Here is a 15,954-nt window from a genome sequence, read left to right on the forward strand (position 1 = left end):
AACATCGCCTGTGCTCGCCGGCACACGCGCAGGTGTTCTTTCTATCCTACCCGTATTCCGCGCCGATATATCGAGATTCGTGAAGAAGAGGAAAAGAAGTAGAGAAAGAAAAGAAAGGAAGAAGAAAACGAGAAGAGAAGAAAGCCAGAACTTGCGTACACGTGAAAAGTATGGAGCAGAAAAGAAAAGAATATCCGTAAGCTGCAATGGAATACATGCACGTGTGAAAAAGATGAAATTGGAAGGAAAAGATGGACATAGAAGATCACTACACCTGAGTAAAACCAGAATATGGAAATCCAGCTCGATTTTTTAGTACTGAAAGAAGAAGACCCGCACAGAAGCCCACGCCCAAGGGCCCATCCCAAGGGTCCCACCCGAGAGAAACTATAATAATTAATCTCGAGTAATTATTATAGATGTATGCATTTCAATAAATAGAAATGACTCTGCACTTTATTGCAGAATATACGGAAGATCCAAGAAAGAATGTAAATTGCACGTACTTTGAAATTTAGTTGGAATTCGATGGAAATGATCTTGGAAAAATCTTGAAATATGCAGCCATTCGCTCGGAAATACTTGTAGCTTAGAAATAGAATCGATATATCACAAGTACTGCCGACCCAGGTCCCACCGCGTGGAGGTTGCTGCTTCTGGAGACCCGCGGACTAACGGTGACTCTACTCTTTACTACTTCTACTACTATCAAGAAAGCAAAGCAACGGGGCGACCTCCACTCCCGACGAATTCAAGCCTCCAAACGCTAAAATTGCAGCCCCATGCGTCTCCGCATTTGGGAACCGACTTACGCATAGCTCAACTATCCAACATCGGAAGCTTCGATCACCACTTGAGCACAACCGATTGTGCTTCGCGACAAACGCCGGAACCCAAAATTGAATCCTACCGCACTCACAGATACTTACGCGAGTATTCCGGTAACACTCACGCGAATATGTTGAGTACGTTGGAGCCAATTTTGGACTTAATCGCGCCCGAGAACACCAACGTCTATGCCAGCCGACATAAGCGAGTGTCCTTCTATCTTGCCCGAACGGGAGAAAAGAAATCCTTCTACGCCTGAGGTAGAAAGATTCTTTAAACACCCGTATAAAAATCTAAATCCCTCCATGGTCCTTGGATGATGAATCGGTGGCTGCATGTGGAGATAGACGAGCTAACGGGGATTCTACTCTAAAATCCACGATCCGAGATGCCTTTCCGCTTCGGGAGCTTCGGGCTTCTCAGCAAACTGGAGATGTGTAAAACCCCGCTTACAGAATGCTCCACCGTCCACACCGTCGGCTTCAGATATCTCGAGACACGACCGGTCGTGTCTATATGTCGAAAAATCAAATCGTAGTCCTCGGTAGGACTAAATCTCGCGTTCGCGAACACCCACGCGTGTGCCGGCCGTCACACGCGTGAGTGTTTTCCCTATCATTCGCGTACGGAAGCAAGGAGACATACCCTGCCTGCATATAACAAAAATTATATGCAGAGAGGTTCCATTAACTTCCGTGTAAAAATCCCACGATGATCGGTCCCTCGATCACCTAACATGAAACAGAAAAGGAATAAAAGAAGAAAAGATAAACATGTAAAAATTATATACAAAATTATATGCAAATATACATAATAAAAATCAAACAATAAATAAAAAAATACAATTATTAAAATCAAATATATAATTAAACAATAATATTAATAATTAAAAAGTAAATTAATCATTAAATAAAATAAGAAAAACAAATATGCAATTGAAACTTTCCTGTAAGAATTTAAGTTCACGATGATCGATCTTTCGTCCACCTAATCTGAAACAGAAAAAGAATAAAAAGAGGAACAGAAGATCAAAAATTAAATAGATAATATAATTAAATATAACAGCAAAAATTATACGCAAAATTTTATGCAATATTTTATGCAAAAAGAAATTTATATTCAAAAACTTCCCTGTAAAAATATAATATCACGATGATATGTCCTTCGTTGATCTGATCTGAAACAGAAAAGGTTTAAAAGAAGACTAAGACAAGAAGAAAAAGAAAAGAAGAAAAGAGAAGAAAATAAGAAGGCAAATGGAATAAAGAAACTACGAGAATTTGCGTAAGAGCGCGTAAGCAAAATAGAATTCCGAACCATGAGTCTCCATCTCGAGAGTTGTTTCACTCGATGAAAATCAGAGTACCATAAATGAGTTTAATCTTTCCGTAGTGTAAGAGCGAAACCCGCCTAAGGCCCACACCCGAGGGCCCCTCCCAAGGGTCCCACCCGAGAGAAACTAAAATAAGATAGCCAACATAAGTACGACAGAAGTTTCCTGTGGGTTTTTCGACAAAATTAATTTAGGATCTGGATGCATTGAATATATCTATCTGTCGAAATATAACTTATAACTTAAAATGTAATTAATTTAAGATCTAGCTGGAATGAGACAGAAAAGAGACTTCAGAAAAATTGAAATATGCAGCCATCCGCCCGGTAGTACTTGCGTTATATAATTATATATGTAATATAGTTATAGATTTTAGATATAATTTAGACATAGAATTCGGTATTTCACAAGTACTACCGACCCAGGTCCCACCACGTGGAGGTAGCTGCATCTGGGGACCCACGGGCTAACGGGGACTCTACTCTAAGATTCGCGTGACCGGCGTGATCAAATAATCAGCGTTCGGCAAAACGAAGTCCCCGGTAGGACTTTTATTCGCGCCCGAACACTCCCGTGAGTGTTAAAATAACGATGACTCTAATTCGCGTTCGCGGCGTTCCACGCACAATCGAGAATTCAGGCGGCTAACAGGAGGAGGGTCAGTCCACTCTTACGGATAGCAAACCATTCTACTCGGCAGCACACAAAACGACTCACTAGCACGTCCGGTCATTTATTCGTTTTTAGCAATCAAACGTAGTCCATATCGGTAGGACTTTTAATCGCGCCCGAGAACATCGCCTGTGCTCGCCGGCACACGCGCAGGTGTTCTTTCTATCCTACCCGTATTCCGCGCCGATATATCGAGATTCGTGAAGAAGAGGAAAAGAAGTAGAGAAAGAAAAGAAAGGAAGAAGAAAACGAGAAGAGAAGAAAGCCAGAACTTGCGTACACGTGAAAAGTATGGAGCAGAAAAGAAAAGAATATCCGTAAGCTGCAATGGAATACATGCACGTGTGAAAAAGATGAAATTGGAAAGAAAAGATGGACATAGAAGATCACTACACCTGAGTAAAACCAGAATATGGAAATCCAGCTCGATTTTTTAGTACTGAAAGAAGAAGACCCGCACAGAAGCCCACGCCCAAGGGCCCATCCCAAGGGTCCCACCCGAGAGAAACTATAATAATTAATCTCGAGTAATTATTATAGATGTGTGCATTTAGATAAATAGAAATGACTCTGCACTTTATTGCAGAATATACGGAAGATCCAAGAAAGAATGTAAATTGCACGTACTTTGAATTTTAGTTGGAATTCGATGGAAATGATCTTGGAAAAATCTTGAAATATGCAGCCATTCGCTCGGAAATACTTGTAGCTTAGAAATAGAATCGATATATCACAAGTACTGCCGACCCAGGTCCCACCGCGTGGAGGTTGCTGCTTCTGGAGACCCGCGGACTAACGGTGACTCTACTCTTTACTACTTCTACTACTATCAAGAAAGCAAAGCAACGGGGCGACCTCCACTCCCGACGAATTCAAGCCTCCAAACGCTAAAATTGCAGCCCCATGCGTCTCCGCATTTGGGAACCGACTTACGCATAGCTCAACTATCCAACATCGGAAGCTTCGATCACCACTTGAGCACAACCGATTGTGCTTCGCGACAAACGCCGGAACCCAAAATTGAATCCTACCGCACTCACAGATACTTACGCGAGTATTCCGGTAACACTCACGCGAATATGTTGAGTACGTTGGAGCCAATTTTGGACTTAATCGCGCCCGAGAACACCAACGTCTATGCCAGCCGACATAAGCGAGTGTCCTTCTATCTTGCCCGAACGGGAGAAAAGAAATCCTTCTACGCCTGAGGTAGAAAGATTCTTTAAACACCCGTATAAAAATCTAAATCCCTCCATGGTCCTTGGGTGATGAATCGGTCGCTGCATGTGGAGATAGACGAGCTAACGGGGATTCTACTCTAAAATCCACGATCCGAGATGCCTTTCCGCTTCGGGAGCTTCGGGCTTCTCAGCAAACTGGAGATGTATAAAACCCCGCTTACAGATCGCTCCACCGTCCACACCGTCGGCTTCAGATATCTCGAGACACGACCGGTCGTGTCTATATTTCGATTTCAAAATCAAAACGTAGTCCTCGGTAGGACTAAATCTCGCGTTCGCGAACACCCACGCGTGTGCCGGCCGTCACACGCGTGAGTGTTTTCCCTATCATTCGCGTACGGAAGCAAGGAGACATACCCTGCCTGCATATAACAAAAATTATATGCAGAGAGGTTCCATTAACTTCCGTGTAAAAATCCCACGATGATCGGTCCCTCGATCACCTAACATGAAACAGAAAAGGAATAAAAGAAGAAAAGATAAATATGTAAAAATTATATACAAAATTATATGCAAATATACATAATAAAAATCAAACAATAATTAAAAAAATACAATTATTAAAATCAAATATATAATTAAAGAATAATATTAATAATTAAAAATAAATTAACAATTAAATAAAATAAGAAAAACGAATATGCAATTAAAACTTTCCTGTAAGAATTTAATTTCACGATGATTGATCCCTCGATGATCGGTCTCTCGTTGATCTAACCTGAAACAGAGAAGGAATTAAAGAAGAAGAGAAAATGGAAAGGAGGAAAACGAAAAGAGTAGAAGAAAAGAAGTGAGGAAACGAAGAAAAGAGACACGGATAGTGTCCGTGAGAAAGATAGAACTCAGAAAAATGGATAAGTATCTCGAAAATCATTTCACTAGACAAAAATCAGAGTACCTTAAGTGAGTTTAATTTTTCCTTAGTGAGAGAACGAAACCCGCCTAAGGCCCACACCCGAGGGCCCCTCCCAAGGGTCCCACCCGAGAGAGACCAAAGAACTTGAAGATTTGTTTCAATTATTATATAGATATTGAATAAATAGAAGTATATATAATAAATAAAAATGTGAAGTAATTCAACAAAAAGATTTCACAGAAAACGATCACTTGATGATTTGTTCCTCGATGATTGATCTCTCCATCATCTAACTTGAAACAGAAAAAGAATAAAAGAGTGCAAGTTTTAGAGAATTATTAGAAATAATAATTAATATAAGTGAATAAGAATAAATAGGAACGACAGCGATATAAAAGTTTTCCGTACGTTTCTCTACAAAATTATTTTAGAATATTGCTACATTTAATTTATCTGTCTCTCGAAATATGATTAACACTGGAAAATATAATTAATTTAATGTCTAGTTGGAATTAAAAAGGAAGAGATTTTCGAAAAACCTTGAAATATGCAGCCATTCGCCCGGTAGTACTTGCATTCTAACTAAATTATATTTATAATTTAGTTATAGATTTTAGATAATATATATAATGTAATTATAGATTTTTGATATAATTTAGGAATAGATTTTAATATATTGCAAGTACTACCGACCCAGGTCTCACCGCTTGGAGGTTGCTGCATCTGAGGACCCACGGGCTAACGGAGACTCTACTCTAAAATTCGCGTTCGAGATATCTTTCCGCTTCGGGAGTTTCAGGCTTATCAGAAAATTGGAGATGGACGAGACCCTGCTTACGAAAAACTTCACCATCCACACCGTCAGCTTCAGACATCTCGAGACACGACCGGTCGTGTCTATATTTCGATTTCAAAAATTAAAACGTAGACCTCGGCAGGACTTAATTTCGCGACCGCGAACACTTACGTACGTGAGGACCGGCACGCGCGTAAGTGTTTTCTCTATCATTCGCGTACGGAAGTAAGGAGACATATCCTCTCTGAATATAATATCAATTATATGCAGCTAGGTTCCATTAACTTCCGTGTAAAAATCCAACGATGATCGATTCTTCGTTGAGTTAGAAATAGATAAAGAGAAAGTGTAAAAGTAGATGAGAAAGAGAAAAAGAAAGAAAAAGAAGAGCAGAGCAACAGAAGAAGAGAAAAAGGAGGGAAGAAACCGGGTATATCCGTGCGAGTGCACAAGAGAAAGATAGAATTTGGAACGACAAATGAATATCTTGAAGATTGCTTCACTCGAGAAAAATTAAAGTACCAAAATCGAGACAAAGTAGAATAATTAGTCTTGAGTAATTGTTTAAATTATTATATACTCATGCGTTTCAATAAATAGAAATATATATATATATATATATATATATATATAATCGATAGAAATGCATGTAATAGATATAATAAATATGCTTGTAATAAATATAACCAGGCTTAGACATTATAATAAGTAGAAATGTCTACAATAAGTAGAAATGTATAATGAATCAAGAAATAAATTTCACAATGCCGTTCTCTCGATGATCTATCCCTCGATGATCTATCCCTTGATGATTCGTCCCTCGATGATCCATTCCTCGATAATCTGACCTGAAACAGAAAAAGATTAAAAGAAAAGGAGAAGAAAATGAAAAGAAGAAAGAGCTTCTTTGCAAAATACTCAGAAAGTAACCCGCCCAAAGGCCCACACCCGAGGGCCCCTCCCAAGGGTCCCACCCGAGACTATTAATTAATAAAAGTTAATAAAAGTGATTAATATAATAAACAGAAGTATATAATTAATATAATCATCATATATTGATCCTAATCTAAAAGAATATTCTCTTCCTGTAACAGGTGCCAGAAAGAACTCGGCTCACATCTCAGTGCGGTTGTTTCAGTAACACTTTTATTCAGTGCACTTTCAATAGTCCCCACAATTGTCATATCTTATACGTTTCGCAGCTATTATCTTGATATAGTACTTGATTTAATAAAAATAAAACTTTTAGTTTAATTGAATTTAAAAAAGAAAATGCAATGAAAAGAAACATTTACTACTCGACTTTACTAATAAAAGTGAATAAAATATGTTAAAATTCTATTCGCGTACGCGTGACAATGTGGCATCGGAGATGGAGTGTTACGTTGTCCGTGTTTCTGAAATCAAAACTATTATTACGTAAAGAGCATTTTGAGTGACCACATAGTAAAATTAAAATATGACTAAGAGCCACTTTCGATAAGTTCTGTCAAACCTTCGAAAATAACTCAATAGTCTAATAGTTGCCCTCTTGAGCCACAATTTGTGGGGGCCTCTTCGGCGTATAGCCTCTTCTTTGTTTCATGCCCTAACAACTACTATAGAACATTCGAGCTATCGTCAATATCAAGAAACTAAAACCATATATATTCTAGAACATAGAAGAAAACTAATAAATCTAACGCAACTCTAAACCAATCCTGAAACGAAAAATCGAGAAAGCACAGGAAGAAAAACGAGAATTAAGATATTAATTGCTGAAAATCCTAATCTAAAAATTGATTAACTTATTCTATGTTCTACGCGTTGAGATTTTATAAGTCTCTTTGTCTTTTATCAACGACTCTACTCTACTTTATTCTTTCAAAAGCAATGACTCTACTCTACTTTATTCATTCAAAAGCAATGACTCTATTGAGACTTTTCTTTTATTAATAAAATTGATTAATCTTTATATAAAACTGTAATGAAAAATTATTGGACGCTCATTCTTACAAGCATTTATTCTAATTATTAGAAAATAAATTATATAATTCCGCTTGTAATCCAGAGACAATCCATCGCGAATATCTTCTTGCTTGCTTAATATTAAAATTAATTAAAATTGCATTAAAGTATTCAAAATTTCGAATAATTATAATTAACGCGTGTGAACAAGAAGATTCTATCCTGATCTAATAAACAAATGCAAATATAACGAAAACTTCACGAGTAAATCTCCGAAGAAATTTACTCGTGGTCACTCAATGCTCTTCTAATAATTAATTACAACCAATCACCCGTGCCGATTCGGACCTTTCGTCCTCGACATGATTGAGTGATCGGAGGGACTTAAAAATTAACTCACCACTTAAGAAGTTCTGCGAAGGCTCCAAAACACTGCACCGCGATTTAGGTCGAAATTGAGGGTGGATGATTTGTAGTTGGTTGAAAATGAGGTAGGTCGACGTCGAAGTTGGTCGAGATCCTCTTGAGTGATGCACTGACTCTAATTCGCGGTAGATACTTATTAACGAACGGACACTGAATTTATTTCGCGAAACTCTACTATCCTTTATAAGTACAGTCTATGCGACTGTTAAAAAATCAAAAAACTACGCAAACAAACACTGACTCTAAGAACTGCATTGCGCGCAGTCCATTCAAAAACACTTATGGTTTAAATCGCGAAACGCGAACGAACAAACACTGCTTCTACTACGCGATAAATTTATTTTAGCGATGCTAACACACGATTACATCATTGCAACGCGCGAGACTGCAACGAGTTCTGAAACAAAAACGAAAATGCAATTATTAGTATCACTGTTATAATGAAAACTGTATAAATTTATTATATATCTTAATTTATTATATATAATTAAAGAAATATGAAATAAAAAAAATATACTTACTTTAATTCTTCGTTGAAACTTATATGAAAGGAACCCTGCGAAAATTTCTAAGTCCACTCTTGGAAGTAGATTGCCAAAGAACCTCAAATTTGCGAAAATTTCTAAGTCCACTCTTGGAGGTAGAATGCCAAAGACCCTCAAAGGAGCGAAAATTTCTAAGTCCACTCTTGGAAGTAGATTGCCAAAGAACCTCAAATTTGCGAAAATTTCTAAGTCCACTCTTGGAGGTAGAATATCAAAGACCCTCAAAGGAGCGAAAATTTCTAAGTCCACCCTTGGAGGTAGATTGTCCAAGTCCCTCAAAGGTGCAAAAATTTCTAAGTCCACTCGTGGAGGTAAAATGCCAAAGACCCTCAAAGGAGCGAAAATTTCTAAGTCCCCTCTTGGAGATAGATTGCCAAAGACCCTCAAAGGTGCGAAAATTTCCAAGTCCCCTCTTGGAGATAGATTGCCAAAGACCCTCAAAGATGCGAAAATTTCTAAGACCCCTCTTGGAGATAGATTGCCAAAGACCCTCAAAGGTGCGAAAATTTCTAAGTCCACTCTTAGAGGTATATTGCCAAAGACCCCCAAATTTGCGAAAATTTCTAAGTCCTCTCCTGGAGATAGATTGTCCAAGTCCCTCAAAGGTGCAAAAATTTCTAAGTCCACTCTTGGAGGTAGAATGCCAAAGACCCCCAAATTTGCGAAAATTTCTAAGTCCTCTCCTGGAGATAGATTGTCCAAGTCCCTCAAAGGTGCGAAAATTTCTAAGTCCCCTCTTGGAGATAGATTGCCAAAGACCCTCAAAGGAGCGAAAATTTCCAAGTCCACTCTTGGAGGTAGAATGCCAAAGACCCTCAAAGGAGCGAAAATTTCTAAGTCCACTCTTAGAGGTATATTGGCAAAGACCCCCAAATTTGCGAAAATTTCTAAGTCCTCTCCTGGAGATAGATTGTCCAAGTCCCTCAAAGGTGCAAAAATTTCTGAGTCCCCTCTTGGAGATAGATTGCCAAAGACCCTCAAAGGTGCGAAAATTTCCAAGTCCCCTCTTGGAGATAGATTGCCAAAGACCCTCAAAGATGCGAAAATTTCTAAGTCCCCTCTTGGAGATAGATTGCCAAAGACCCTCAAAGGTGCGAAAATTTCTAAGTCCACTCTTGGAGGTAGATTGCCAAAGACCCTCAAAGGAGCGAAAATTTCTAAGTCCACTCTTGGAGATAGATTGTCCAAGTCCCTCGAAGGTGCGAAAATTTCTAAGTCCCCTCTTGGAGATAGATTGCCAAAGACCCTCAAAGGTGCGAAATTTCTAAGTCCACTCTTGGAGGTAGAATGCCAAAGACCCTCAAAGGAGCGAAAATTTCTAAGTCCACTCATGGAGGTAGATTGCCAAAGACCCTTAAAGGAGCGAAAATTTCTAAGTCCCCTCTTGGAGATAGATTGCCAAAGACCCTCAAAGGAGCGAAAATTTCCAAGTCCACTCGTGCAGATTGCTCGTCAAATTCCCCGAGAGAGCAGAATTTGTGTCTGAAACAAAAGAAATAGTATAGAGTTATGAAAATATGAATAATAGAAATTATACTTGCGTCGGCTCTTCGTTAATACTCCCTCGAATGACTTCTTCCGAAAATTTCTAAGTCCACTCTTGGAGGTAGATAACCAAAAACCCTCAAAGGAGCGAAAATTTCTAAGTCCACCCTTGGAGGTAGATTGTCCAAGTCCCTCAAAGGTGCAAAAATTTCTAAGTCCACTCGTGGAGATTGATCGTCAAATTCCCCCGAGAGAGCAGAATTTGTGTCTGAAACAAAAGAAATAGTATAGAGTTATGAAAATATGAATAATAGAAATTATACTTGCCTCGGCTCTTCGTTAATACTCCCTCGAATGACTTCTTCCGAAAATTTCTAAGTCCACTCTTGGAGGTAGGTTGCCAAAGACCCTCAAAGGTGCGAAAATTTCTAAGTCCTCTCTTGGAGATAGATTGTCCAAGTCCCTCGAAGGTGCGAAAATTTCTAAGTCCCCTCTTGGAGATAGATTGCCAAAGACCCTCAAAGGAGCGAAAATTTCCAAGTCCACTCGTGCAGATTGCTCGTCAAATTCCCCGAGAGAGCAGAATTTGTGTCTGAAACAAAAGAAATAGTATAGAGTTATGAAAATATGAATAATAGAAATTATACTTGCGTCGGCTCTTCGTTAATACTCCCTCGAATGACTTCTTCCGAAAATTTCTAAGTCCACTCTTGGAGGTAGATAGCCAAAAACCCTCAAAGGAGCGAAAATTTCTAAGTCCACCCTTGGAGGTAGATTGTCCAAGTCCCTCAAAGGTGCAAAAATTTCTAAGTCCACTCGTGGAGATTGATCGTCAAATTCCCCCGAGAGAGCAGAATTTGTGTCTGAAACAAAAGAAATAGTATAGAGTTATGAAAATATGAATAATAGAAATTATACTTGCCTCGGCTCTTCGTTAATACTCCCTCGAATGACTTCTTCCGAAAATTTCTAAGTCCACTCATGGAGGTAGATTGCCAAAGACCCTCATAGGTGCGAAAATTTCTAAGTCCACTCGTGAAGGTAGATTGCCAAAGACCCTCAAAGTTACAAAAATTTCTAAGTTCACTCGTGGAAATAGATTGTCAAAGTCCTCCGAGAGAGCAGAATTTGTTTCTGAAACAAAGAAAATAGTATAGATGTATGAAAATATGAATAATAGAAATTATACTTTCATCGGCTCTTCGTTAATACTCCCTCGAATGACTTCTACCGAAAATTTCTAAGTCCACTCTTGGAGATAGATTTTCAGTCCTCCAAAGATGCCAAAATTTCTAAGTCCCTCGAAAGCACAGAATTGAAGTCTGAAACAGATGAAATAGTATAGCATGTCGAAAATATGAGTGATAGAATATTGTACTTGCGTATACTCTTCGTTAGTCCTCGCTCGAATGGCTTCTGCGAAAATTTCTAAGTCCATTCGTGGAGATAGATCGTCAAAGTCCCGCGAATGTGCACCCGTCGAAATTCAAAGCAAGACTGAACTAATAACTGTCAAAGTCGGTCAAAGGTCCGATTGTGTTGTCGTCACGGGTGGGAGAGTACTCCCACTTCTCCATGTACTTCTAAAACAAAATAATTCGCATAAAATATTGAAAGAATGAGTGATATAATTCTGTTCTTACGTGAACTCTTCTTTATTGCTTGTGTAAAATGCGTACTGCGAGAATTACGATGTGCACTCGTCCAAATTCAAAGCAAGACTGAACTAATAACTGTCAAAGTCGGTCAAAGGTCCGATTGTGTTGTCGTCACGGGTGGGAGAGTACTCCCACTTCTCCATGTACTTCTACAACAAAATAATTCGCATAAAATATTGAAAGAATGAGTGATATAATTATGTTCTTACGTAAACTCTTCTTTATTACTTGTGTAAAATGCGTACTAGGTGAATTACGATGTGTGCTCGTCGAAATTCGAAGCAAGACTGAACCAGTAACTGTCAAAGACGGTCATAATTCCGATTTTGTTGTCGTCACGGGTGGGAGTGTATTCCCACTCCTATATTTTATTCTAAAATAAAATATTTCGCATAGAATATTGAAAGAATAAGTGATATAATTATATTCTTACGTTAACTCTTCTTTATTACTTCGGTTGAATGCGTACTGCGTGAATTACGATGTGCACTCGTCGAAATTCAAAGCAAGACTGAACCAGTAACTGTCAAAATGGGTCATTGTCCGATTTTGTTGTCCTCACGGGTGGGAGAGTATTCCCACTTCTCCATGTACTTCTAAAACAAAATAATTCGCATAGAATATTGAAAGAATGAGTGATATAATTATGTTCTTACGTAAACTCTTCTTTATTACTTGTCTAAAATGCGTACTACGTGAATTACGATGTGCACTCGTCGAAATTCAAAGCAAGACTGAACCAGTAACTGTCAAAGTCGGTCAATGGTCCGATTTTGTTGTCGTCACGGGTGGGAGAGTATTCCCACTTCTCCATGTACTTCTAAAACAAAATAATTCCCATAGAATATTGAAAGAATGAGTGATATAATTCTGTTCTTACTTGAACTCTTCTTTATTGCTTGTGTAAAATGCGTACTGCGAGAATTACGATGTGCACTCGTCAAAATTCAAAGCAAGACTGAACCAGTAGCTGTCAAAGTCGGTCAAAGTCCGATTGTGTTGTCGTCACTGGTGGGGGAGTATTCCGACTTCTGGATGTACGTCTAAAACAAAATAATTCGCGTAGGATATTGAAAGAATGAGTGATTTATTTATGTTCTACCTTTAACTCTTCTTTATTACATGCGGAGTATGCGTTCTACGAGAACTGCGACGTGCACTTGTCGAAATTCAAAGCAAGACTGGTCCAGTAACTGTCAAAGTCACCAATGACCCCACTTTGTTGCCGTCACGTGTGGGAGAGTATCCCCACTTCTCGATGTAATTCCAGAACAAAGTACTTCGCATAGAATATTGAATGAATGAGTGATTTCATTATGTTCTACCTTTAACTCTTCTTTATTACATGCGGAGTATGCGTGCTGCGAGAACTGCGATGTCCACCCTTCGAAAATCAAAGCAATACTGAACCAGTAACTGTCAAAGTCACCAATGACCCCACTTTGTTGCCGTCACGTGTGGGAGAGTATCCCCACTTCTCGATGTAATTCCAGAACAAAGTACTTCGCATAGAATATTGAATGAATGAGTGATTTAATTATGTTCTACCTTTAACTCTTCTTTATTACATGCGGAGTATGCGTGCTACGAGAACTGCGACGTACACTTGTCGAAATTCAAAGCAAGTCTGGTCCAGTAACTGTCAAAGTCACCAATGACCCCACTTTGTTGCCGTCACGGATGGGAGATTATCCCCACTTCTCGATGTAATTCTAGAAGAAAGTATTTCGCATAGAATATTAAAAGAATGAGTGATACAATTGTGTACTTTCATTAACTCTTCGTTATTACTTGCGGAGAATGCATACTACGAGAACTACGACGTGAACTCGTCGAAATTCAAAGCAAGACTGAACCAGTAATTGTCAAAGTCGGTCAAAGTTCGAACTTTGTTGTCGTCACGGCTGGGGAAGTATCCCCACTTCTCGATGTACGTCTAAAACAAAATAATTCGCGTAGAATATTGAAAGAATGAGTGATTTAATTATGTTCTACCTTTAACTCTTCTTTATTACATGCGGAGTATGCGTGCTACGAGAACTGCGATGTCCACCCGTCGAAAATCAAAGCAATACTGAACCAGTAATTGTCAAAGTCGGCGAACGGTCCGACTTTGTTGTAGTCACGGGTAGGGAAGTATCCCCACTGCTCGATGTACGTCTAAAACAAAATAATTCGCGTAGAATATTGAAAGAATGAGTGATTTAATTATATTCTACCTTCAACTCTTCTTTATTACATGCGGAGTATGCGTGCTACGAGAACTGCGACGTGCACTTGTCGAAATTCAAAGCAAGACTGGTCCAGTAACTGTCAAAGTCACCAATGACCCCACTTGGTTGCCGCCACGGGTGGGAGAGTATCCCCACTTCTCGATGTAATTCCAGAACAAAGTACTTCGCATAGAATATTGAATGAATGAGTGATTTAATTATGTTCTACCTTTAACTCTTCTTTATTACATGCGGAGTATGCGTGCTACGAGAACTGCGACGTACACTTGTCGAAATTCAAAGCAAGTCTGGTCCAGTAACTGTCAAAGTCACCAATGACCCCACTTGGTTGCCGTCACGTGTGGGAGAGTATCCCCACTTCTCGATGTAATTCCAGAACAAAGTACTTCGCATAGAATATTGAATGAATGAGTGATTTAATTATGTTCTACCTTTAACTCTTCTTTATTACATGCGGAGTATGCGTGCTACGAGAACTGCGACGTGCACTTGTCGAAATTCAAAGCAAGACTGGTCCAGTAACTGTCAAAGTCACCAATGACCCCACTTTGTTGCCGTCACGGATGGGAGATTATCCCCACTTCTCGATGTAATTCTAGAAGAAAGTATTTCGCATAGAATATTAAAAGAATGAGTGATACAATTGTGTACTTTCATTAACTCTTCGTTATTACTTGCGGAGAATGCATACTACGAGAACTACGACGTGAACTCGTCGAAATTCAAAGCAAGACTGAACCAGTAATTGTCAAAGTCGGTCAAAGTTCGAACTTTGTTGTCGTCACGGCTGGGGAAGTATCCCCACTTCTCGATGTACGTCTAAAACAAAATAATTCGCGTAGAATATTGAAAGAATGAGTGATTTAATTATGTTCTACCTTTAACTCTTCTTTATTACATGCGGAGTATGCGTGCTACGAGAACTCCGACGTGCACTTGTCGAAATTCAAAGCAAGACTGGTCCAGTAACTGTCAAAGTCACCAATGACCCCACTTTGTTGCCGTCACGTGTGGGAGAGTATCCCCACTTCTCGATGTAATTCCAGAACAAAGTACTTCGCATAGAATATTGAATGAATGAGTGATTTCATTATGTTCTACCTTTAACTCTTCTTTATTACATGCGGAGTATGCGTGCTGCGAGAACTGCGATGTCCACCCGTCGAAAATCAAAGCAATACTGAACCAGTAACTGTCAAAGTCACCAATGACCCCACTTTGTTGCCGTCACGTGTGGGAGAGTATCCCCACTTCTCGATGTAATTCCAGAACAAAGTACTTCGCATAGAATATTGAATGAATGAGTGATTTAATTATGTTCTACCTTTAACTCTTCTTTATTACATGCGGAGTATGCGTGCTACGAGAACTGCGACGTACACTTGTCGAAATTCAAAGCAAGTCTGGTCCAGTAACTGTCAAAGTCACCAATGACCCCACTTGGTTGCCGCCACGGGTGGGAGAGTACCCCACTTTGTTGCCGTCACGTGTGGGAGAGTATCCCCACTTCTCGATGTAATTCCAGAACAAAGTACTTCGCATAGAATATTGAATGAATGAGTGATTTAATTATGTTCTACCTTTAACTCTTCTTTATTACATGCGGAGTATGCGTGCTACGAGAACTGCGACGTACACTTGTCGAAATTCAAAGCAAGTCTGGTCCAGTAACTGTCAAAGTCACCAATGACCCCACTTGGTTGCCGCCACGGGTGGGAGAGTATCCCCACTGCTCGATATAATTCTAGAACAAAGTACTTCTCATAGAATATTGAAGGAATGAGTGACATAATTATATTCTTACAGTAACTTTTCGTTATTACTTGCGGAGAATGCGTATTACGAGAACTGCGATGTCCACCTGTCGAAATTGAAAGCAATACTGAAGCAGTAACTGTCAAAGTCGGTCAAAGTTCGAACTTTGTTGTCGTCA

General features: G+C 39.2%; 1 protein-coding gene across 1 annotated transcript; it reads left to right on the top strand.

Annotated features, from left to right (window-relative positions):
* The first annotated feature begins 4,924 nt into the window (after positions 1–4,924).
* LOC127072251 (uncharacterized) lies at positions 4,925–10,130 on the top strand. Its single transcript, XM_051012541.1, has 2 exons — positions 4,925–4,977; positions 8,651–10,130. The coding sequence occupies exons 1-2, from the start codon at positions 4,925–4,927 to the stop codon at positions 10,128–10,130; spliced, it is 1,533 nt and encodes a 510-aa protein (XP_050868498.1).
* Positions 10,131–15,954: the final 5,824 nt, after the last annotated feature.

The sequence above is a fragment of the Vespula vulgaris genome, chromosome 24 (genome assembly GCF_905475345.1).
Source record: "Vespula vulgaris chromosome 24, iyVesVulg1.1, whole genome shotgun sequence".
Lineage (NCBI taxonomy): Eukaryota > Metazoa > Arthropoda > Insecta > Hymenoptera > Vespidae > Vespula > Vespula vulgaris.

Excerpts from the sequence above, each read along its gene's own strand:
- LOC127072251 (XM_051012541.1), top strand. The coding sequence starts at position 4,925 with ATGGATAAGTATCTCGAAAATCATTTCACTAGACAAAAATCAGAGTAC. Across the intron at positions 4,978-8,650 it reads CAAAAATCAGAGTACCTTAA|GAACCCTGCGAAAATTTCTA; the intron begins GTGAGTTTAATT and ends CTTATATGAAAG.